The sequence below is a fragment of the Chiloscyllium punctatum genome, chromosome 1 (genome assembly GCF_047496795.1).
Source record: "Chiloscyllium punctatum isolate Juve2018m chromosome 1, sChiPun1.3, whole genome shotgun sequence".
Lineage (NCBI taxonomy): Eukaryota > Metazoa > Chordata > Chondrichthyes > Orectolobiformes > Hemiscylliidae > Chiloscyllium > Chiloscyllium punctatum.
This window is the reverse complement of record NC_092739.1, coordinates 152,164,794-152,190,409: the sequence shown is the minus strand read 5'-3', so window position 1 is coordinate 152,190,409 and position 25,616 is coordinate 152,164,794. Positions and strand designations below refer to the sequence as shown.

At 44.5% G+C, this 25,616-nt stretch overlaps 1 protein-coding gene across 5 annotated transcripts; it reads left to right on the top strand.

Moving 5' to 3' along the window:
* The first annotated feature begins 289 nt into the window (after positions 1-289).
* thnsl2 (threonine synthase-like 2) lies at positions 290-24,146 on the top strand. 5 transcript variants are annotated; one of them, XM_072577053.1, is made up of 10 exons: positions 371-403; positions 2,473-2,704; positions 3,735-3,967; positions 5,837-6,031; positions 6,905-7,057; positions 10,390-10,620; positions 12,800-12,948; positions 15,632-15,757; positions 19,876-20,027; positions 20,992-24,146. In XM_072577053.1, exons 3-10 carry the CDS (start codon positions 3,745-3,747, stop codon positions 21,194-21,196), a joined length of 1,434 nt encoding a protein of 477 aa, XP_072433154.1. In that variant the 5' UTR covers positions 371-403; positions 2,473-2,704; positions 3,735-3,744; the 3' UTR covers positions 21,197-24,146. The 5 variants fall into 5 exon arrangements, with proteins under 5 accessions (XP_072433136.1, XP_072433145.1, XP_072433154.1 ...); XM_072577035.1 differs by lacking the exon at positions 2,473-2,704 and having other exon boundaries at positions 290-403; XM_072577044.1 differs by lacking the exon at positions 2,473-2,704 and having other exon boundaries at positions 314-399.
* Positions 24,147-25,616: the final 1,470 nt, after the last annotated feature.

The following is a 25,616-nucleotide window of genomic DNA, read 5'->3' as shown; positions in this document are numbered from 1 at the left end:
GTAGGCATTCTATGATCGTATTGAATGACAGACCAAGTCAGTGGGCTGAATGGAGACTTGTTGATCACCAGCCCAGTGTGATTGCACCATCAGCTCTCCCATTTGTTAGGAATCAATGTCCCATTCACTTAAATCCCCTGCACCACTTATTGACTCTTGACACGGATGATGGTGGTAAACTGAGGATTGCTGCTGAAATTAAACAGCCAAGATTTGGAAGACTTGCATTGCTATTTCAGGAGGGTGATCTCAGAGCTTGTTTGAGGCGTATCCTCTGTAGAGGGTGCTGTGCGGGGAGTTTTGTGAAGGGACAGAGAGATTAGTTATTTTGCTTTGCAGCTGTCGCTGAACAGTTGTGCTACCGGTGAAAGTTTGGACAGTATCTCCTATTTGACTGCTGTGCGTAAGTACTGTACAAAAGGGAAAATTCAGACCATTGACTTGAACTGAGGTCAGAGAAGCAGGGAGGCAATCGTGAGTTCAAGCTAGCAACATTGTAAGCAATGTCTGTGTGTTACAAGTTAGAACTCCACACGCCTGTGCGAGACGGACTGACATGTTGATAGAGTGAGCAGTATTCGCTGCAGTCTGCCACTGTCTTTGGCGTCGGATTGATATCTGCGCCTTGCTGACAGTCACTGTCCCTGAACATTAACTACTGTCACCGCCGACCTTCCAAAATCCCCAAAGGAATTCAGGATAAAATCTCCACTGAAAAGAAGTTTTAAAATAGCTAACTCACTTCCGGATAGGAGGTTACAGCTTAAGTCCATTAAAGGGAGCAGATTAACAGGAAAAGAAGATGAAACAGAAGGGTAGGCTGACAGTATGAGAGCAGGCGCTTATGAAGCATAATTGCGAATATAGAACAGTTTATCTGGGAGAGTTGATAGTGTAATCACACTGGGCTGGTGATCAACAGCCACTGACTCTGGAACCAGGATATTAGATTGAATCCTGGCGTGGGAAATGGTTAGAGGCTATTGCGGTCCAGTGGTAGTGTCCCTACCTATGAGCTAGTACATCCGGGTTCGTGGCCCACATTTTCCAGGGGTGTGTAAGATCTCTGAGCAGGTTGATTGGAAAAGATCGACCCCGGAAAACTCACCGGGCTCGTGTGGCATAGTGGTAGTGTCTCTTCCTGTGAGCCAGGAGATCTCGGTTCAAGTCTCATTGTATAACAACATCTCATGAGCAAGTTGATTAGAAAATTATCTAGGCTAGTTGGGCTGAATGGCCTGTTTAGGTGCTGCTGTAAGAAACAGCTCACTCACAAATTAATCAGACTGAGACAAAGCCTTGAAAACAAGAACAATTTATTACAGGCTTGCAAGCACCAGACGCTTCTGTAATCAAACAGAAATGCACGTGAAAACAGAGCGTGTAAGCAATCTTATTCATTTACAAGTTGCGGAATCACACCTCCCTTTTCCCATCCTATCATAAGCTGATCACCTCACTTGTTTTTCTCTCGAGTTATTTTCTTATCTGGCCATCCTGCTGTCCTTATATGTCTGTCTTCTTTGTTCCTTGTTTGTTACAGCTTGTTTTTTTTTAATCCAGTTTCTCTTATCATACTATAAGCTTTATTGTGAAATGCCCCTGCTGCTTCTTTTTGTGGTCAACTACAACACTTTAAAGTTATTTCCTAGCTTAAAACTATTTTCTTTAAAAGACCCTCTATATTCATTAAAGTCTTCGCCTTAAGTATGCTACATGCTACAAGAATTCCGCGACCTTTTGTATAATGCTCCCCTTCCCTTCCCCCCACTACACTTCCTCACCCATCTGCAAAAAACAACATTTCTAATCTCCCACAATGCCAATTCTATTTAACGTGATTTACTATGTCTTGCTGCTTGCTCCTCCTGTTTGGAGCTGGGGACTGTGCTTTCCTGTGTTGGTTGTCTCTGTAAAGGTCCTTTGATGCTGCCAGGTGACCCAGATACAGGTGAGTGAGTGATCCTGCAGGAGATCAGTGACTGGAGTGAAGCATTATTTGATGCTGATAGCATGGAGATCACCATGAGACCTAGAGTAAGGTGGAGGCAGTTTTGCTCGGGTTCCTTGAGGTCACCCTTGGTCGAATGCAGTCATGATGTAATGGGCTGTCACTCTCCCCTCTGGAATTCAGCTCTTTTGTCCATGTTTGAACCAAGGCTGTAGTGAGGTCAGGAGCTGAATGGGACTGGTGGAACCCAAGCTGGGCATCACTGAGCAGGTTGTTGCTGAGCTGGTGCTGCTTGATAGCGCTGTTGATGACACCTTCCATCACATTACTGATGATCGAGAGTAGACTGATAGGTTGGATTTGTCCTGCTTTCTATGCACAGGACATGACTGGGCATATTTTTTCACATTGTCGGGTAGATGCCAGTGTTATAACTGTACTGGGAGAGCTTGCCTGGGGAGCATCTCATTCTGGAGAATATGTTTGATTGATTTGCTTTGTATATTTTTAATCTTGAACAGAGAGCTGGAACCACAAAGCTGGCTTGCTGCTCAGTCTACACTGGGACCTGGCAGCTACTTTGGCTCTTCCTGGGTCACCCTACAGCCCCACATGGACAGGAAACAGCAGCCAGCCAATTCTTGAAGGTCAAGTTTGCAGATCCTTACCTGGGAACTAAATTCAGGGAATTAGTGTCCCTCCACACACAGCCTAATGTGTGATCACCTCACTCACTGAGTGTGGAGTGTAAAGGTATGGTACATTGCTGGGGTGTCGTTTCGCTCAGTTGTTCAGGTGGATAGAGATGGAAGCTAACAGTTCCCATTCAGACCCTGTGCCAGCTGTGGACATTCATGGAGACCTGCCTCCTCAGTTTACCTTGTGTCTGTAGAGGAGTTACTCTTTTTAACAGTACATTGTGTGTGTCCTGTAGAGAAAGACATCTCTGGTCCTTTGTTGACTATGGCTTTGCCTTTGCCTTCGCCTTTGCCTTCCACTGCCACAGATGTGAGTGAACAAGCACGCAGAAAGCAGGTGGCACGGTGGCTCAGTGGCTAGCACTGCTGCCTCACGGTGCCAGAGATCCAGGTTTGATTCCACCCTCAGGCGACTGTCTATGTGGAGTTTGCACATTCTCCCCATGTCTGCACCTGTCTCCAGGTGCTCCGGTCTCCTTCCACAGTCCAAAGATGTGCAGGTTAGGAGGATTGGCCATGCTAAACTACCCCATAGTGTCCAGGGATGTGTAGGCTAGGTAGATTGGCCATGATAAATTACCCCATGGTGTCCAGGGATATGTAGGCTAGGTGGATTAGCAGTGGGAAATCCAGGATTTCAGGGAGAGAGTAGGCAGCTGGATCTGGTGGGATGCTCTTTGGAGGGTTGGTGCAGACTCGATGGGCCAAATGGCCTCTTTCTGCTTTGTAGGGATTCAGAGATTGTATGAAATCAAGAACCTGAAATGTCCCTGGGCCTGCCATTGTCTCCTTGGGCAGTGCTTTCAGGCTAGTGCTGCTCCAGTGCACCAACTTTAACAGGGCTTTGAAATCTTTAAGGAAGGCAGTTCCATGTGCTGCTCTCCATCTTCCATCTCCTTTCTATCTGCCTTCATCTTCATTCCAGTATCTCTACTGCAACCCGAGCTTCAGCCCACTCTTTTCTGAAGACAGATGCAAGGTTTTCCAAGTGCTGCATCATGGTAGCTGGAAACGGGTCTCGGCCTGCGCTAACACCTTTCCCATGTTGTTCTCAGTTTTGTCCTTCTAACCTCCTTGTCATACAGGAAGAACGGGATGAAATACACAAGTACACGGGGTGGATTGACCGGCGTGAACTTTGAGCAGGTCCTTTTCTCTGGCTATGCCCCAGACGGTGGCCTTTTCATGCCTGAAGAAATCCCAAGCCTTGACACGGCCATCCTACAGACGTGGAGCACTTACAGTTACCCCCGGCTGGTCGAGGAGATTTGCTCACTGTTCATTTCCAGAGATGATTTGCCGAGGGAAGACTTAAGGGGTAAGCTTTTCTTTCCTTCTTCTCCTTACCTCACTGACCCATGATGGAGACAGAATTATCACTGCCAGGCAGTGTCAAACTTGTGTGCCCATTCTTCCAGTGACGGGGATTGGGTGGTTTATAGAATGCGACTGGTGATCATTCTGCCAATTATGCCTTTACTGGCTCTTTTATACAGACACCCTCCAAATCGTTCTTGAAGTTACCATAATTTCTTTCCTTTTGACTATTAAATCTGTATCCGCAAGCCTTTTAGTTACTGAATTCTCAATCTGAACTGTATTTTGAGTGAGAAAAATGTAACTTCCTCAAATCTCCTTTGGTAGTTTATCCAAACATTTTTAAATCTGTGACCTTTGATTATTGACCCTGTACACAATTGGAAACTTCTCGTTATTTACTCTGTTGAAACACTTTTGTGATTTCAAACACATCATAAAATCTCTTCACATTACATGTTATTCCTTGAGCTTGCAATCTGCTTTGTTGGAACATTGTAAAAGCCAAAAACTCTTCAGCTCTGAAGAAGAGTCATACTGAACCCGAAATATTAACTCTGTTTTTCTGCCCACAGATGCTGCTAGACCTGTTGAGTTTCTCCAGTATTCTATGAGTTTGTTCCAGATTCCTAGTGTCCACTGTATTTTATCTTTATTTGAAGGTACAGGTAAACAATCTTTTATCCAAAACACCTGGGACCAGCTGGTTTTCAGAATTCGGAATTTTTCAAATTTCAGAATAAGTGGAAGTATGACGGTGAAATTTTTAAAAACCTTACCGAAAAGCAGACTCACTGTGCATACTACAGGCCCTGAGGCAGAATTGAGGCCTGCCAGTGCTGGGCCAAGCCCACCCACGTCGCATTTGAGTGACACGCATCGTGTGGGTGTGGAGTTGGGTTTACTGTTTGCATGCCAAACAACCCTGTTAATGAGAAAAAAACTTCATGATGAAAACCTTTGGATTTCGGAGCTTTTTGGATTTTGGGATTTCGGATAAAGGGTTGACTACCTGTACTAATCAATTTGAAAAGAGGAAAATAGAAGTTTTTCAGATCTCAGAAGTGCATCTGAGAAGGAACCACTTTAGGAGGGATCGTGAAAGGGTGAAGGGTGGTTTGGCCATTAGCTGGAGAGTAGGTGAAAGACCCACGCTATCTCCCCCTGAGATATCTGGCCTTTTCTAGAATACTGTGTCCAGTTCTGGTCACCCAGTTATAGGAAGGATATTATTAAGCTAGAGAGGATTCAAAAGAGATTTACCAGGATGCTGCCGGTATGGAAGGTTTGAGTTATAAAGAAAGACTGGGTAGGCTAGAACTTTTTTTCACTGGAGTATAGGAAGTTGAGAGGTGACCGTCTAAAGATTTCTAAAATTATGAATGGTATGGATAGGGTTAATGGTAGCTGTCTTTTCCCTCAGATGGTGGATTCAAGAGTAGGGGGCAAATGTTTATGGTGAGAGGAGAGAGAGATTTTAAAAGTTGATGAGGGGCAGTTTTTTACACAGAGGGTGGTTCGCGTGTGTAGTGAACTTCCTGAGGAGGTGGTGGATGTGGGCATCGTGACAACATTTAAAACATACTGGGATAAGTACATGAATAGGAAAAGTTTAATAATATGGGCTAGGAGCAGGCAGCTGGGACTAGTTTAGTTTGGGATGATGTTCGGCATGGGCTGGTTGGGCCGAATGGTCTGTTTCCGTGCTGAATGACTCTTGACCCAAGATCATCTTGACTTGAAATGTTTGCTTTATTTCTTTTCTCTTTTCATTCATGCCGTTGACCTGTCAGGTATTTCCAGCGATTGTTTTTCCCTGGTTTTTTACATTTTTATCTCCGTTTAAAATGGCTCACTTTGCAATTTTCAGATCTGATTAGCCAGGCCTTTGTGAGATTCCGACACAAGGACATTGTGAAATTAGCCAAACTGAAAAATGAGTTGTATGTCTTGGAGCTGTGGCATGGCGTGACCTTCGCTTTTAAGGACCTCGCAATGTCATGTGTGGGGCAATTACTCCAGTACTTCCTGAGAAAGAGACAGAAGCATGTCACTATTCTAGTCGGTAAGTGGAATGCAAAGAGAGCGATTCTTCAGCCTGATCACCTGAGACACTTGTCGAGTTGCTTTATAAATCACTAGTTGGGCCTCAGCTATAGTGTTATGCTCTGTGCTGGATACGAGGGCCCTGAACAGAGTGAAGATGAGATTGATTAGAGTGGTACTAATGATGCAAGATGTTAAACAAAGATCTCAGACAGAGTAAGGTTAAGCATTGAGTGGGTAAATAAAAGTATTGAAAATGTTACGATGTTTTTGTAAGTGTTGTTAGGAAAGGATGAATAGGAAGGGTTTGGAGGGATATGGGCCAGGTGCTGGCAGGTGGGACTCGATTGGATTGAGATATCTGGTCGGAATGGACGGGTTGGACAGCTGTTTCCGTGCTGTACATCTCTATGACTGTCTCCAGTGGACGTTAGGTTGGTATTGAGAGATTAATTCAGATCTTTATGTAGCTAAGTGATAGACTGTTGCATTTGTCAACCGTTTACATCCCCACTTTCCTTAATATGTTTGGATGCATCTCATCCAGTCCTTCTAATATTCATAATCTATCCAATACCTTCTGCAGTCAATATAGATTGTCAAGAACAGTATTAGTGAGTGAGCAGGACTTTTTAAAATTTATTTTTTAAGAGGAGTGGTAGTCCCTGTCAAGACTTTGATGCCCAACACTTCTGTACTCGATTTGAGTGGCTAGCTAGGCTGTTTCAGAGGGCAGCTAGCAATCAAGCACTTTACTACAGGCCTGGAGTCACACGTAGGCCAGAACACACAAGGTCAGCAGATTTCTTTCTCTGAAGAGTATTTGGCCACAATGAGCTGAGAACAATGCCAGAGGTTTAGATACGTGTTCGTGATCCTTGATCTATTACAGGGACATCAGGAGACACCGGCAGCTCAGCCATAGAGAGCATCCGAGGAATGGAGAACATGGATATCATTGTGTTGCTTCCACATGGCCGCTGCAGCCCGATCCAGGAGCTGCAGATGACAACGGTTATTGAGGACAACGTCCACGTTTTTGCAGGTTTGTGACATTTTTCATTCCTCTAGTTAGATACTTTAAGGTTAACCTCCCAGGTCCTTTTGCTTCAGCAGGACCTAAGATAAAGTCATCACTTACTGAAAAATGGGGAGCAGCCCATCGAGAGTTGGGCAAATGGAAAGACATTGGGCAAGTATTCCTGGCTTTTCCAATGTGCACTGGCTAATGGTGGCATCCTCGCAATGGCACGGAGCCATGCAACATTCAAATCCTAACGTGTGAAGGCAAGCAAACATCTTTCAAATTCCAAAGTACTTTGTAACGGTTATAAGTTTTGATATATTCATAGTGCTAAGAGAGAAGAAGGTGAGTGAAATAAATTACTGGCATATCAGTTGACAGAAAGTTGGGGCGGTATGGTGGCCCCATGGTTAACACTGCTACCTCACAGTGCCAGGGACCTGGGTTTGATTCCACCCTTGGATGACTGTCTGTGTTTGCAAGTTCTCCCCGTGTCTGCATGGGTTTCCTCCCAGATGCTACGGTTTCCTACCATAGCCCAAAGATGTGCAGGTTAGGTGGCATTTGGCCATGCTAAATTACCCATCGAGTTTAGGAATGTGTAGGTTAGGTACATTATCCATGGGAAATACAGGGTTCCAGGGATAGGGTAGTGGGTGGATCTGGGTGGGCTGCTCTTCAGGCAGTCAGCGTAGACTCGTTGGGCCAAATGGCCTGTTTCCACACTGTAGGGATTCTATAGAAGCCCCAGGAAAGTTGCTGAAAGATACTGTTTCATTGGAGGCAATTCAGAAAAGATTGACTAGGATTTCCCCTGGCTGGGAGGGATTGTCTTATGAACAAAGGCTAAACAGGTTAGAACTCTACTCACTGGGATTTAGAAGAATGAGAGGTGATCTTATGGAAACATATAGGATTCTTAAGGGGCTGGACAGGGTTAATGCAGAAAGGATATTTCCCCTCATAGGAGAATCTAGGCCCAGAAGCATTTGTCTCAGAACAAAGGAGCAGCAATTTAAGGCAAATTAGGAGGAATTTCTTTCCTCAGAGGGTTGAGAGTCTTTGGAATTCCTTGCCACAGAGAGTAGTGGGGAAGAGTCTTTGTGTTTACTGTATTTAAGGTTGTGATAGATAGATAGATAGATTCTTGATCAGTAGGGGAATCTAGGGTTACAAGGAAAGGGCAGGAAAGTGAACATGAGGAGTGTTAGATCAGCTATGATCCCACTGAATGATAGAGCGGGCTTGAGGGGCCAAATGGTCTACTCTTGTTCCCAGACCATAACGCTGTACGGCTGTCTTCTACGCTGTGTAATTCTGTGGGTGTAATATTGATCTGTGCCTGCCCTACTAAGCGTGCTCCTAGTCTTTGACAGTTTGTCACTCACTCTATCAGAGCTTATTTTCCATTGGCTTGGAGAAGCTTGCCAAGATTTCTAACTTCCAACCAAGTTAAAACAGCAGTGAGATCAGGAAACAAATGTCCACAAAGAGTTTGGACATAGCATGGTGAACTTGTCGAAACAAAATCCAGTGCAATGGAAAGTTCAACTAATTTGCTACTGCAATGTGCAGACCCCTTTATATCCTGCTATTCGCTCTGAATTGAGACAGCAGTAACAGCAGAGACCTGGTTCTGCATTTACCTGCAGTGACCCACCTGCATGTGGGTCATTAAAACCAGGACTCAATTCATTTTCCTTTTGTTGGAAGCACTGACAAATTATGCCATTCAATTGGTCTGGTGATGAGATGTTGCAAATTTCTCTGGATGACCAAATGTGGAAGGAAGGGATGGACATGTGGCAGAGAATGGATGGGAGAACAGAGCACTTGGGCTGATTTTACATGGTTTTGAACAGAAAGTTTTACTTGATAAAATTCTGGGCAATGGATGGAAAGCAAAGCTGTAAGCTGTGTTTGAATTTCATTTTTAATTTGTTTGTTTAATGGTGAGTAATGATTTAACTCAACCCCAAACATCCTTGGGTAAAATTTAATGTAGGCGGCTGATTTGCTGGCTCTGGTTTCCCTGCTCAACTGGATTCAGTACAATATCTATGCATGAAGATGCTGACTAATAATTTCTTCAATGATAATGATATTGTAGAGTGCAACCGTGACTATGTTAATCAGGCGAAAGTGAGGACTGCAGATGCTGGAAATCAGAGTCTAGACTAGAGTGGTACTGGAAAAGCACAGCAGGTTAGGCAGCATCTGAGGAGCAGGAAAATCAACGTTTCAAGCAAAAGTCCTTCAGTCCATTCTGTTCAGCTCTCGTATGTGGCTGAGGCAGAACATGTGTCACCATTACAAACTATATTGGATAAGGTGGATGAAACTATATGTGACTGTGTGGGTGTATGTGATTATGGTTCTCTGCTTGTGTTGCATTTCCCGTTTCTGTGTGTACAGCTGAAAAAAAGATGCATTTCATTCTGAGCTCATCAGGATAATTAGCAAAAATACCAACTTAAAAAGAAAAGCAATGATTGTATTGTATGAGAGCAGAGTGCTGATTAGTACCAGTCAGAGTCCATTGCCAACCTATCCTCTCGTCCAATATAAATGTTGGTTTTCCTCAAAAATTTGTATTCTTTCAAATTGTCCTGGTGAGTGCAAAAAAAAACCACTTTAACAATATGTGCCTCAATTTCACTAATACTCAAATAGGTTCTGTATGTACATAGATCCCTGAAAGTTGCCACCCAGGCTGATAGTCCCGTTAAGAAGGCATACGGTGTGTTAGGTTTTATTGGTAGATGCTGCAACTATACAAAATGCTAGTGCGGCCCACTAGGAGTATTATGTGCAGTTCTGGTTGTCCCATTACAGGAAGGATGTGGAAGCATTGGAAAAGGTGCAGAGGAGATTTACCAGGATGTTGCCTGGTCTGGAGGAAAGGCTGAGGGACGGGTCTGTCCTCATTGGAAAGAAGAAGTCTAAGAGAGGATTTAATAGAGACACATAAGATGATCAGAGGACTAAAAAGGATGATGACGTCGCTTGTATGAGGGGGCATAGCTACAAATTGAGGGGTGATAAATTTAAAACAGATGTCAGAGGCAGGTTCTTTACTCGGAGAGTGGTAAGGGTGTGGAATGCCCTGCCTGTCAATATAGTTAACTCAGCCACATTAGGGAGATTTAAACAATCCTTGGGTAAGTACATGGATGATGATGGGATAGTGTAGGGGGATGGGCTTAGATTAGTTCACAGGTTGGCACAACATCAAGGACCAAAGGGCCTGTTCTGCGCTGTATTGTTCTGTGTTCTATGTATTATGAAACACCTAGTTGTAACTCCTGTATATTTCTATGTTTTGTTTTATCTGCCCTGTGCTTATCATTCAGTTGATGGCACAAGTGATGAGCTGGACGAACCAATCCGGAATGTGTTTGCTGACCCTGAGTTTGTGAAGAGACACAACATCATGAGCTTAAACTCCATCAACTGGGCCCGCATCATGGTGCAGATTGCGCACTATTTCTACGCTTACTTCCAGTGTAGCCCTTCAATGCAGAACATTCCCCTCCCTTTGGTAGAGGTTGTCGTACCAACTGGAGCAGCGGGTAACATCACAGGTAAGAACAGGACAGAATATCCTGCCACACACAGCTGCTCTGGTTCCCTCCCTAGTGACAGTCTTTGACATGATGCCATTCCTTTCACATCCATCCACCTGCGAAAGCAGACGGTGCCTCAGTTTAAATTCTCCAGCTGAACAGGGCAGCCTCTGACAGTAAGGCTCTCCTTCCGTTCAGATTAGAATAAGTGCTCGGATCTCTGAGCATAAGACTACAAGAAATAGAAACAGGAGTAGACCATTTGGCCCCTTGAGCCTGCTCCACCATTCAATAGGATCATGGCTGATCCAACATTCCTCATGTCCACTCTCCTGCCCTTTCCCAATAACCCTTGATTCCCTGACTGATCAAGAATCTATCTATCTCTGCCTTAAATATACACAAGGACTCTGCCCCCACCACTCTCTGTCGCAAGGAGTTCCAAAGACACTCAAACCTTTCAGAGAAGAGATTCCTCCTCATCCTAGACTTAAATTGGGGCCCCTTTATTCTGAGACTAAGCCCTCTGGTCTTCGACTCGCAAACATCCTCTCAGCATTTACTCTGTCAAGCCCCTTAAGAATCTAACAATGAGATCACCTCTCATTCTTCTAAACACCAGTGAGTAGAATCCAAACCTGTTTAACCTTTGCTCCGAAGACATTCCCTCCAGGCGAGGATCATCCTAGTGTACCTTCTCCAAACTACCTCCAATGAAATAATATCTTTCCTTAAGTAAGGAGATCAAAACTGCTCACTGTACTCCGGATATGGTCTCACCAGCACCTTGTCCAGTTGCCTAAGACTTCCCTGCTCTTATACTCCAACTCTCTGGAAATGAGGGCCAGCATTTCATTAGCCTTCCTGGTTACCTGCTGCACCTGGGTGCTAGCTTTCTGTGATTTGTGCACAGGTGCCTTCAAGTTCCTTGCAACCTTTCTCCATCTAAATAATATTAAAGTCATAGAGATATGCAGCATAGAAACAGACCAACCAACCAGATATCCCAACCCAATCTAGTCCCTTTCCATACACGCTCCACCCTCTGCGTGAAAAGGTTGCCCCTTAGGTCTCTTTTATATCTTTCCCCTCTCACCCTAAACCTATGCCCTCTAGTTAAGGATTCCCGGACCCTAGGGAAAAGACTTTGTCTATTTATCTTATCCATGCCCCTCATAATTTTGTAAACCTCTATAAGGTCACCCCTTAGCCTCTGACACTCCAGGGAAAACAGCCCCAGCCTGTTCAGCCTCTCCCTATAGCTCAAATCCTCCAACCCTGGCAACATCCTTGTAAATCTTTTCTGAACCTTTTCACGTTTCACAACATCTTTCCGATAGGAAGGAGACCAGAATTGCACGCAATGTTCCAACAGTGGCCTAACCAATGTCCTGTACAGCCGCAACATGACCTCCCACCTCCTGTACTCAATACTCTGACCAATAAAGGAAAGTATACCAAATGCCTTCTTCACTACCCTATCTACCTGCGACTCCACTTTCAAGGAGATATGAACCTGCACTTTCTTTGGTTTTCTTTTCCAAAATGAACACCTTCATATTTTCCCACATTATACTCCATTGGCCAACTTTTTGCATATCTTAACCTATCAATATCTCTCTTTAAACTGTTTGTATCCCTCTCACAACTTGGATTTCACCAATTTTATGTTGTCTGAAAATTTGGCTCCAGTCCTATCACTGATCCCAAAGAAGCTCTCCTTGTCAGTTTCGATATTTCTCACTGGTTTACTCTTATGGTTTATTTTCTCTGTCTTTATTATCTTTTAAATTTGCCCTTGCTGGTTTCTGAATTTATCCCAGTCTTCGGGGCTAGCGTTGACTTTTGCCTCAATTGTTCTGGAGTAGGACTTGAACTCACCACCAGAGGTGTTCTTGCAATCATTGTAGGATAAGATTGTGATTGCTCCAGCAAAATGCTAGCATGTGACGGGCCATCTGAACTCTTCCAATATTTGTGCATGGCCATCCTCCAACTATCAAGCTCCCAACCTTCATTCATCTATCTAGGCATGACATGTCATTCAGACTGGTACATGCCTGGTTCGTATGGATCACAGGCTGACACAGACATGATGATTTTCTGAGGTTGCCATGTAATTTTTATGTTTCCTTAAATTTCTCTGTTATTTAATTGGGTGTTTTATCTCATTCAATTCCATCACGCTCTTTCTCAGCTGGAACTATTGCTCAGATGATGGGTCTCCCAATTCGATTAGTTGCAGTGGTCAATGAAAATGACATCATACACAGAACCATTCAGAACGGTGACTTCTCCTTGGCTGATTCAATTAAAGCTTCCTTAGCGCCATCCATTGATATCCAGGTATGCTGTTGTTCATTAACGAGCTGTTCCAATGGTACAAAATTGCTTTGACATCCTAATGTCCAGTTGTACAGGTGCATGTGCACCCATCTTTCAACCTTGGGGATGAAAGAGAGGCTGTGGTGACTGGAGGATGGAAAGCTTCCAAGTACTGAAATCCCAACCTCTCAAGTTTAACCTCTTAAGGTCATAAAAACACGCCCTTCTGTCCAACATGTCCATGCTGACCAGATATCCTAAATTAATCTAGTCCCATTTGCCACCATTTTGTCCATATCCCTCTAAATCCTTCCAATTCGTATACCCATCCAATGTCTTTTAAATGTTCTAATTGTACCAGCCTCCTCCACTTCCTCTGGCAGCTCATTCCATACATGCACCACCCTCTGTGTGAAAACGTTGCCCCTTAGGTCCTTTTTATATTTTTCCCCTTCGCCTTAAACCTAGCCTTTTAGTTTTGGACTCCTCTACCCTGGAGAAAAGATCTTGACTATTCACCCTATACATGCCCCTCATGATTTTATAAACCTTTATAAAGTCATCCCTCAGCCTCTGATGTTCCAGGGACAACTATCCCCAGCCTATTCAGCCTCTCCCTATTTCTCAAATCCTACAACCCTGGCAACATCCTTGTAAATCTTTTCTGCACCCTTTCACAGCATCCTTCCTATAGCAGGGAGACCAGAATTGAATGCAATATCCTAAAAGTGGCCTAACCAATGTCTTCTACAGCCACAAGGTGACCTCCCAACTCCTATACTCAATGCACTGACCAATAAAGGCTGTGAGAACTGAGCAGCTCCTGCCCAGTCAGGCAACAAATAGTAAAAGGGAAAGGAATATTATATTTACAGAGGGTCTTTCGCAATGTTCCAAAGCGATTTGCAGCTGATTCAGCCTAACTGCGGTAGTGCTTATTTTTCCCCAGCACCCATGGTGTGTGTGTGCAGGTGAGAGACACAGTGAAAGACACAAGGTGCACGAATCTTTATTCAGTTTCCACCACCAGGTAGAAAGGAAACACCCGTGTGGCCAGTGACAAGCAGTGCCCTTCAAACCAAAGGGCAATGCTGTGTGATCAAACAGTGAAGGGGAGGGTACGGACTAAATCAAAATAGAGTTGGAGGGGGAAATAATGCACTCCACTCCCTGCGGCGCCCACCTCGCCCTGAACGACTCCAGGGTGTTAGTGGACACCGCGTGCTCCTTCTCCAAGGACACCCGGGCCCTAACGTAACCCCGGAAGAGGGGCAGGCAGTCGGCCCTAATGACCCCCTCCACAGCCCACTGCCTCGACCTGTTTATGGCCAGTTTGGCCAGGCCCAGGAGCAGACCCACGAGGAGGTCTTCGGACCTGCCCTCACTCCTCTGTACCAGGTGCCCGAAGATCAGGAGCGTGGGACTGAAGTGCAACCAAAAACAGAGGAGGAGGTTTTTAAGAAAATCAAAAAGCGAGTGCAAATGCCCGCACCCAATATATACATGGTCCACGGACTCCACAGCACCACAGAACAAGTAGTTGGCCTGGGAGTTCGTGAACCATTGCAATGTGCAGTTCAAGGGGACCGATCCCCGAGAGAAAGAGGGAGGACTCCCGCATAGAGAGTCCTCCACTGGAGATCCCCACCGCCCGGTGGCAAATGGGCACCCTAAGGCGTGTCCAGGCGGTGGATGAGGGAGAAGAGGTGGACGGTGTGCAGCAGCAGTCTATACAGGGCCTGCCTTTTTATGTCCTTAAAAGGGATAAAACTAAAATTCCGGAGCCAGCTCAGGTTGTGGAGGTCAGGGTCCCGCGGGAAGCACAGGACCTTGGGGCCAATGTGAAATTCCGTCCGGGCCGGGGTAAGTGCGGATGGGGATCCCACCGCACACGTGAGCAAGCTCCAACTGGTGCATTACGTTGGGTCCGAGCACCCTCATTTTTTGGCACCGGACGTCTACCGCTGCCCTGCTCGTTATATCCTGCGGCAGCGTCTTTGAACTCTTTGTGTTGTATTGAGCTAATTTACTAATTATCTTCCACCTAATTTGCTTACAAACTAGCTCCTGCAAAGTGCTAATGACCAGATAATCTACGTTTAGGAGTTTGATTCAGGGCTAAATATTGATCAGGAGACCAGGAATAACTACCTTGATCTTCAAAACAATCCTGTTGGATCGTCACCAACGTAAAAGAGGCAGGAATCCCAGCGGCACGCTGGCACAGTGGTTAGCACTGCTGCCTCACAGCGCCAAGAGACCCGGGTTCAATTCCCACCTCAGGCAACTGACTGTGTGGAGTTTGCACGTTCTCCCCGTGTCTGCGTGGGTTTCCTCCGGGTGATCCGGTTTCCTCCCACAGTCCAAAAATGTGCAGGTCAGGTGAATTGGCCATGCTAAAAAAATAGTGTTAGGTGAAGGGGTAAATGTAGGGAAATGGGTCTGGGTGGGTTGCTCTTTGGAGGGTCGGTGTTGGGCCAAAGGGCCTGTTTCCACACTGTAAGTAATCTAATCGAATCTTCTCTGCTTAATGTCTAATCCAAAAGTTGCCAATACCAACTGTGTGACACCTACTCAGTGCTGAAATGTCAGACTTGATGTTTGTACTGCAGGCCTGGATTGGGACTCATGTCCACCACCCTGTGATTGCAAGGTGATGGGACTCCGAGCACACAACATGAACGAACTTGTCTTATTTCTGTAGGAACCCTATAACATGGAGAGAATATTTTGGTTGTTGTCGGACAAGGATAGCACCTTGATCAAAACGCTGATGGAGGAATTCCAGAAACTGGGCAAAGCTCATGTGCCAGATACCTTGTCCAGAAAGGTCAGTACTTGGTCTTTTTGATATTTGATTAGTATTTGTGCAAATTTGTTCTCCGTAGCCAAGGACTGGTGCTGGTCATTCACCTCACTGACAACTACCCATTGATAATACATGGGCTTGTCAGAGGATATTTCCAACTGTCTCCATATAGTGCCTTATACAATAGGTGTCATGCAACTATGGACAGGGCAGACAACAGTGAGACATATCTTACCTACTCATTTAGGCTCCAGCACCAAGGTATAGACAGACCAATCTAGGAAATATACAGCAAGGAATGTAAATTTGTTTTTAATGATGTATAGACGGTAAAATGATGACTGTGAAATACAGGTGGAATTAGGGGGAAGAAATTGAAATAGATAAATAGAAAATGTAAACAGCTTTTTCTTTCAAAATAAAGTTACATCGTTAACCTTCTTGTGCAGAAATGAGAATCCACACTTGTAAAGTTAACTTTTCAGGTCTAAACAGGTGGTTCCACAATAATGATCATCTATTAGTCTATTTAAGTGCTCCTACACGTGCCATCTTTGAACATTCAACCATATTTGGTATTGATTTGATGGACAAATTGACCAAATTCACACCCTCACTATTTTAGGGCTGAGTTTATTTACAAGGTTTGAATGTTGTGAAGGAATAAGCTATCATCGAAGGACACTAGAGGTTGCAATCCCACAGGATATTGCAAAAGGATCTTATTTCATGACCCATATCTTTTGGCCATATAGCTGTTCGCCTGGGAATTACATTTGAAGCATAAGATAATGCAAGCCCCTGGTGAGGAACTAATAAACAGACCTGAAGTAATTACCATTCAAAGGGTGACCTGTACTAATTTAGTAACATCAGATTTGGTCGCAGGAAATGAATGAGAAAATGAATGGTCTCTTTCTGGGTTTCTGAGTGGAAATGAAATGCCACAGTGTTCAATACAGTGTTTAAATTATTCACGTTTTCCTAGAATAAACACAATGTTTTGGAAGGTGAAGTTAATTTGTTGAAATTCCTGTCGAGGGTACCTCTAGCTGAGTACAAGATGATGGTTGTGAAGGGGTTACATTTGCTCCATCCATTGTAATGCTGTCACTTACTGTCTGCAGGCAGAAGCAATCAGTTCTACATGAGGTTCAGTGGGAGCAGATTCATTTTGTACTAGTACCTGAAGGTCCTAGTGATTATTCCTAACCGAATGTAGTCGTACTTAATGCTGTATGTTATCTAAGAGCAGTACCTCTTCTGTAGATGCTGAATGGTGATGTACCCTCCACCACTCATCGATAGACTGGCCCAAAGCAAAGGAGGATTGGTGGTAGCAACCTCCCTCAACAACCCTTACCCAGCATCACATATTGGTTGAGGTGATAAATACTATAAGGGATGAGAAGTGATCATCAGGGAAACATATAGTACCAAACCATTGTGCCACGTTGCCATGCAAATAGAACAGGCCCTTCTATTTTGAATTTATGGGTGTGATTTTTCACAGAAAACATCTGGGGCTAGGACAGCTTGTCAACAGACTGCGAGCAAAAGCAGTCAGCATTTGCCATTAGAGACTGGAAGTCGCTTTCAGATAAGCAGAGAGAGAAAAATCTGCCATAAGGTCATCCCACCCTGCAATATTAACTTTATTTCTCTCCAGAGGTACTGCTGAGTTTTCCACCACCTAATGTTTAAGCAAGTATTGAGTGTCTTCCATTTGGGTTGGGGCACATTGGGCATCAATGGAACCCTTGAAGGAACATAAAGAATTCCAGTATCCTTCAGGGCCTTCATAGCAAATTCCAAACTTTCTCCATTCAATGTTTGCGCTTCCAAAATCAGACCTTACTTCTGTTTTTCACATTCTCATGGATGTCTGAAATGCTTCACAACCAATGTAGCACTTTAGAAATATAACCCTTGCTTTACTGTATGGTTCAGCAGATCCTACAATAGCAAAGTCATGCTGACCTCAAAATTTGTCTCTATAGTAATGAGCGATTAATGGTTCTTTCGTGAATGTATTTTGAGTAACTGAGGGTAGAATTTCTTCACCAATTTCAGCAGGGCAAGCATCCTCCATGGTTTTGGGTCCATTGTGCATTGGAAGTGTAATACAGTGAGGGTCACTGTCTTTGAACTCTTTATTTCATCTTTTTACCTCCACAAACCCCTGAGCGGAAGTTGGACTGAGATTTATCCAGTACATCAGTTGGCGGAGTTAGCTGTGAGGAGTTTGACTCATGATTTCTACAGGAAGCAGCATGTTTTACTGGGGTTCCAAATTGCCTTGACCAACGTAGGCCTGCTTCTCACTGCTTGTGATGCATTGGGACCAGCAGGAAGTGTTCACTCAGTGTCCTCATGCTAACCATCCACACAGCACTTCCTGGTATGATTCCTCATGGAGCAACAGAGCAAGATGTAACCGAGAGCCCTGGGGATCTGCCCCGTTGGCTTTTACAGAATACATAAGCATAGCAGGTTAATTTCAGGGCCTTAGTAATGTCTACAGGAAGAGTGAAATTCACCAGAGACGCAGTGGAGCAAAGCTGCAGTCTATCACTGTGAGGATCTCCTGCTGCATTCAAATGCCTGCCGTGCTCTCTGAGGCTACAAAGATGACCCCCATTCAGCATTTCCGCGCAAGCTCATTTTAGGTATCTACGATGGATCTCTGGAATCCAAGTCAAATTACTTGCGTCCAATGTCCGCCTCCATTATGGTACTGCCATGTTCTGGGAACCTGCTGGTTGTACGTTGTTTAGATTCTCACAGGTAGAGTGGCTTCTCATGAGATATCCTCGAAGAGAACATGGTAAGTGCCAATTGGTTAGCACTGCTGCCTCACAGTGCCAGGGACCCAGATTCAATTCCAGTTTTGGGTGATGGTCTGTGTGCGTTTCCTCGGGATGTTCTGGTTTCTGCCACAAGCCAAAACTGTGTGGTTAGGGTGGATTGGCCATGGAAATTATCCGATAGTATCCAGGGATGTGTAGGTTAGGGTGGATTGGCCATGGAGATTATCCCATAGTGTCCAGGGATGTGTAGGTTACGGTGGATTGGCCATGGAAATTATCCCATAGTATCCAGGGATGTGTAGGTTAGGGTGGATTGGCCATGGAAATTATCCCATAGTATCCAGTGATATGTAGGTTAGGTGGATTGGCCAGGCTAAATTGTCCATAGTGTCCAGGGATGTGCAGGTTAGGTAGATTGGCCAGGCTAAATTGTCCATATTCTCTAGGGATATGCAGGTTAGGTAGATTTGCCAGGCTAAATTATCCACAGTGTCCAGAGATGTGCAGGTTGGGTGGTTTGCCCAGGCTAAATTGTCCATAGTGTCCAGGGATGTGCAGGTTAGATAGATTGGCCATGCTAAATAGCCCATAGTGTCTAGGGATGTGTAGGTTAGGTGGATTAGCCATGGGAAATGCAGGGTTACCAGTGTAAGGGTCTGGGTCTGTGTAGGATGCTCTTTAGAGGGTCAGTGCAGATTTTAGATTAGATTACTTACAGTTTGGAAACAGGCCCTTTGGCCCAACAAGTCCACACCAACCCGCTGAAGCGTATACCACCCAGACCCATACTCCTACATTTACCCCTTAACCTAACACTATGGGCAATTTAGCATGGCCAATTCACCTGACCTGCGCACTTTTGGATTGTGGGAGGAAACCGGAGCACCCAGAGGAAACCCACACAGACACGGGGAGAATGTGCAAACTCCACACAGACAGTCACCAGAGACGGGAATTGAACCCGGGTCTCTGGCGATGTGAGGCAGCAGTGCTAACCACTGTGGCACCGTGCCGTCCACGAATGACCTCTTTCCCCTCTGTAGGGATTCCATCACCCAACAACAATGTAACAGTCTCCCTGCAGAAAGTTAGAAGCATTCTGCACTCAGAGGGTGATTGATCTGCAAGTCTGCCAGACCCCTGGGAGAGCCCCCTTTTCCACCAATAACGCACCCACTCCTAAAGAAGGATTGGTGACATGGCACTATACCAGATGGTGAGCATTTTGCTGCAATTTGCAGTTAGAATGAGGAAGTTTAGATGTTGCTATGACAATTGCTCTGTCGTTGAGATGACCTTTAACCTGTTGCCATTCTTGTTCCCATGCAGCTGTCACAAACGTTTGATTCATACACTGTGAACGATGACTATGTGATTGTGACAATGCTCCGTTGTTGGAAGGAGAATGAGTATTTGCTTTGTCCTCACTCTGCTGTCGCTGTTGCGTACCACTATCAAGAAATGGACCTGGACACCAGGAGGTAATGGGATTAGCCTGTTGGTCAAACGTTCGCTCATGCAACAATCCAACTTGTGTCACAGCACTTGAACGTGTGGGAGCTGTTGAGAGTGAAAAGCAATGTGCTGTATCCCACCAACAAGGCTAAACAGATATATCCCAAAGGTGGATCCAAGGAATGCGTTTGTGATAACTATCTATCTCAAGAAAAATAACTTAATTTTATGTCTCAGCTTATTACACATGGAAGAAACCTCTGAGTGCTCAGCATAACATAACGGGGAAGTGATGGCCTCGAGGTATCATTGCTGACTATTAATCCAGAGACCCTGATAATGTTCTGAAGACCTGGGTTTAAATCCTGTCATGGAGATGGTAGAACCTGAATTCAATAAAGATCTGTATTAGGAGTCAGCAGTGCTAACCACTGAGTCACCGTGCCACCCTAATATAATTAGGAGTTAGGATAGACCTGGGGGCTGAATGGTTTGTTCCTGTCCAGTTGTAAGTCTAGTTGGTCACCGTTGGTGATATGAGTTCCAGCAGGACTTTTGACCAGCAGTGAAGATTCTCGGTTGTTCTTGGATTATAAGAGCATAGGAAATGGGAGCAGATATAGGCCTAGTCAGTCTTCTGAACCAGCTCTATCATTCAACAGTGTGTGGCTTAACCAGTAGATGTTACGTCATTGTTTGATATCTCATCCAAACTGGAAAGGAAGAAGCAGGGCTGTGTATAAGGAGGATGGTGGGTGTTTGTGGGTGTCACGCATGGGGTGGTGTGGGGAGGGGGAGGAAGTGGGGGAGAGCAGAAAAAGAATAGTTTCTTGTGAAGTATGGGGACTAAGCGATAATTTGGCGTTGGCCTTTTTTGCGGTGTCGCATTGCAATGTTGTCCTTTTGCAATGTTTTCCTTTGTTGTCACTGTCCAGGAGTAAGTAAACAGAGCAACCTAACCCCTAACGCTTTCCGTCTGTCTGCACTTAGTGTTCCCAGATGTTGCCTAGCAACCGCTGCTGCTGCTAAGTTTCCAGAGGCCGTGCTGAAGGCTGGACTAACTCCAGAGATTCCACCTGAAATCCGTGCTTTGGAGACCATGGATACACGGTGTACGGCAATGAAGAGAGGAGAAGACTGGGAAAAGATCCTCTACCATAAAATCGAGGAAGTTAATATGCGCAGAAAAACATGAATACCTTACCAGAATATTTCAATGGCCTTGGTTTCACCAAAGTAACATTTGATACTTCAATAGTGGAAGGTCACATTTTCTAATTCTACGTGGGTGTGTTTAGAGATTCCTGTCCAAATCTCAAGGGTATTCCAAATCTCATGAGACCTGCTGTTGATATGAGATTGGGTTCAGATGAATTAACTTACCGTCTTCATCAGCTCAGCTTCTTCCCTGCTCATTTGTTGTCGACAGTACATGAGTTAATTGTCCTTGTTCTCAGGGAGTTAGTTATTACTGAATCAATACTGACTGACATTGAGGTTGTCAATCAGAGAACACCTCCAGAGGCAGAATGGCAGCATATGGCAGTGCTACAGGATGCTGTCAGTGTGGGTCTATCCCTGTCCTAGTCACTTCCTTCTCTCTAGTCCATATGACCTCTCTCTGGGCAGAGTCTGGTTCAGGACTGGAGGGGTTGTCCTGAGCTGCTAGCTACATTGCGTTTCTCTTTTTTTGCAATTTGCCATTTTTTTCACCTTCAAAACACCTCATCTTCCTACTCTTCTTCAATCCTGATTTTTCTCTTAGAAATGTCGAAATCTCCTCTCTTTGTTTCTCTCAGCACCTTATTAAGGGTTCATTGAGTCTCTTTATAAGCAATAAAAACAACTGGTCCCTTCTGCCCCATGGTGCATCCATTGGAGACTACATCTTGACAATTATTTTCAATGTCGAAAAGTGCGGCGCTGGAAAAGCAGCAGGTCAGGCAGTATCCGAGGAACAGGAGAGTTGACATTTCCACATAAGGCCTTCATCAGTCATTCCTGAAGAAGGGCATAAGCCTGAAACGTCGATTGTCCTGCCCCTTGGATGCTGCCTGACCAGCTGTGCTTTTCCAACACCACACTTTTCGACTGTGATCTCCAGCATCTGCAGTGCTCACTTTGTCCCAATTATCTTCAATGTCCAACTCACTGCAACTTTCAATCCTAGCCCTGCGGACTTTCTCAGTGGTTTAGCTGTCTCCACCCCCCTCCTCATGTCCCTCCAGATGTCTGTTCGCTCCCGAATGATGTCCTTTCTATCTGTGAACTTATTAAGGACGATTGCTTGGACATTTTGGCCTCATCTAGCTGGCAGGTAGTGACTCATTCCCTCAAATTGCAGCTTTCTCACCTGAACCAACAGGACCTGTACCAGCAGCAAATCATATTTCCAACCTCTTTTTGTGCTATGCTATTTTCTCCTCTTTGACCATTGCATCTTGTTCCATGTTCTCCCCTCTCATTCAAAATTCCTATTCTCTATGGCCCATCAATGTGCTATGCCATATTAGAACCTGAGATACCTTCACTATTTTTTTATTAGATTAGAATACTTACAGTGTGGAAACTGGCCCTTCGGCCCAACAAGTCCACACCGCCCCGCCGAAGCTCAACCCACCCATACCCCTACATTTACCCCTTACCTAACACTACGGGCAATTTAGCATGGCCAATTTACCTGACCTGCACATCTTTGGAATGTGGGAGGAAACCCACGCAGACACGGGGAGAATGTGCAACTCCACACAGAGAGTCGCCTGAGGCGGGAATTGAACCCGGGTCTCTGGCGCTGTGAGGCAGCAGTGCTAACCACTGTGCCACTGTGCCGCCACTATTGATGTCCTCAGCTTCTGCGCCAAATGATTTCTTCATACTTGGTGATTTCAACCTTCATTTCTGTGCTGTGTCATGCACTGCTGTTACTGAGCAGTGGTGCAGTCGGTGGTGGAGGGAGTGGATGTTTGTGGAAGTAGTGTCAATCAAGCACGCTGCTTTGTCCTGGTTGGTGTCGAGCCTTTTGGGTGGTGTTGGAGTTGTACTCATCCAGGCAATTGGGGAATATTCCATCATACTCCTGTCTTCCATTCCTCAGAAGATTCAGGTCTTGATGTATTGAGGTGCAAGTGTAAATTAGATGTCTTTGAAAGTCTGAATCTCTTTCACCTTGGAATGAGTGAGCAGTTTAATTAATGCTCCTTACAACCCAATACCTTGAAAACCTCTCTAGGCTTTTGGGAGACTCTGAGATGACCCCTTATGAACTCGGAGAGATCAATTTTCATCACACTTGCTTTGTGTCCTGTCTTTGGCTGTGAATTCTTTCCCTTGACTTCTTTGCCTCACTCTCACTGATTTACTGCTGTTCGTGTGACTCAGTATCAAATGTGGTTGCATGTTATCACTCTCATATCTTGTGGTGTTTCATAACATTAAAGGCACTATATGTTATCAAGTTGTTGATTCACGTGGTGTCCCAATTTTTGGCAAGGGATAGTCAACATCTTTATGTTGCAATCATGATGCACGTGCTCTGGTAGTATCTGATCATTTCCCAGTCTATTATAGTTTATTAAATCCCTCCTCAGAGGCTGTTTGCTCATATTTCCCCTCTACTTTAATTGACAATGTGCCTTGAACTGGCATATCAGTGTCCTCCGCTCCCAGTGTGCATGCAAGTAGCTGGAGTAGTAGGTAATTGTCCCAATACAAATTCCAATGATAAGAGAAGGGATGCACTGTATGTGTTTCCCACATTATGATATCTGCTGAGGATAGCCTATAAAGAACAATTGAATGTGAACCTATAGTTCCCAAAGCTCTACACTACTGGATGTTCTCATTTCATGCCTACTTCAGTTGTAGATTAATTAATAGAGTTTAATTACATTCATTATTTTAGCAAATCCTTCATCATTATGTGATGGGTGATAGAAGGTGAGTTAGATTGATCATTGTCTTTTTTGTTCGACTAGGAGTTCCTCCTTTTTCTTAATAAAAATCCAGCACTTGGAAAATTGAGTTCAAATAGCACACTGACCCCCACTAACTGATTTACACTCAATGTTGAATATCTTAAAATCTCACTGTGTGAACTATAGTGTATGGAACAGTAAATTTGCATTAAAATTCTTGTTACTATTTCACCCTGAAGGTTTCTAAATCATTCATTTCTGATTCAGAAAAGCACAATGTGGTTTACAGCTGAATTCTCTCAAACCTTTTGTACAATTTCAGGAAATAAATTAAAGACCAGAAAAATAACAGGATGCACTGATATCTGCATGTGTCAATGAGAATTCTAACCCTCTATGTTTTGGCACAATGCCATCATCCCCTCCAGTCCTACAAAGAATTGAGATCTCTCAATATTAGCACAGAAGAAATAGGAGCAGGAGTAGGCCCATGGGTGTTCCGTTGAAACAGCTGATCAGCGGATCCAGACAATCTATACAATCGACACAGGAATTCTTGGACATCATCAGAAATATACACATAGACAAGGAAGAAACTATGGTCTCATTCGATGTAACGGCACTATTCACCTCCATCGACAAAACACTAGCCAAAGAAACAATAGCCAACCTGCTGGACAGACATAACAGACAACAGGACGTTGAACCTATCAACAAAGACGGCATACTTAAACTATTGGACTTGTGCCTCACAACACACTTCACATTCAATAACCAAATATACGAACAAATCAACGGAACACCCATGGGCTCACCCATCTCTGGACTCATAGCAGAAGCAGTAATGCAAAGGTTAGAACAAACAGTCTTACCACAACTTCAACCCAAACTCTGGGTCAGATACGTGGATGACACCTTTGTAATAATTAAAAACACAGAAATAGAGAACAAACACCAGATCATCGACGCCACACTCACAGGAATCCGATTCACTAGAGAGGAAGAAAAGGACAACCAACTCCCATTCCTAGACGTGATGGTACAGAGAACACCGAATGGAGAATTCACCACAAAGGTTTACAGGAAAGCCACACACACAGACCAAGTCCTAAACTATGAAAGCAACTACCCCAACACACACAAACGAAGTTGCATCAGGACACTATTCAAAAGGGCCACAACACACTGCAGCACACCAGAACTACAAAAAGAGGAAGAGGAACACCTATACACAGTATTCGCCAAAAACAGATACCCTCGCAATTTCATCAACAGATGCCTAAGGGAGAGACAACGGAACGAGGACATGCCGCAACCCAAAGGACTAGCCACACTACCATACATCAGGAGCATTTCTGAACTGACAGCCAGACTACTGCGACCACTAGGACTCATAACAGCACACAAACCAACAGCCACGCTCAGACAACAACTCACCAGAACAAAGGACCCGATACCCAACATGAGCAAAACCAATGTAGTGTACAAAATCCCATGCAAGGACTGCAGAAAACACTACATAGGACAAACAGGAAGACAGTTAACGATCCGTATACACGAACACCAACTAGCCACGAAACGACACGACCAGCTATCCCTAGTAGCCACACACACAGATGACAAGCAACATGAATTCGACTGGGACAACACTACCATTATAGGGCAAGCCAAACAGAGAACAGCCAGGGAATTCCTAGAGGC

Excerpts from the sequence above, each read along its gene's own strand:
- thnsl2 (XM_072577035.1), top strand. The coding sequence starts at position 3,745 with ATGAAATACACAAGTACACGGGGTGGATTGACCGGCGTGAACTTTGAG. Across the intron at positions 6,032-6,904 it reads GCATGTCACTATTCTAGTCG|GGACATCAGGAGACACCGGC; the intron begins GTAAGTGGAATG and ends GATCTATTACAG. Across the intron at positions 12,949-15,631 it reads CGCCATCCATTGATATCCAG|GAACCCTATAACATGGAGAG; the intron begins GTATGCTGTTGT and ends TTATTTCTGTAG.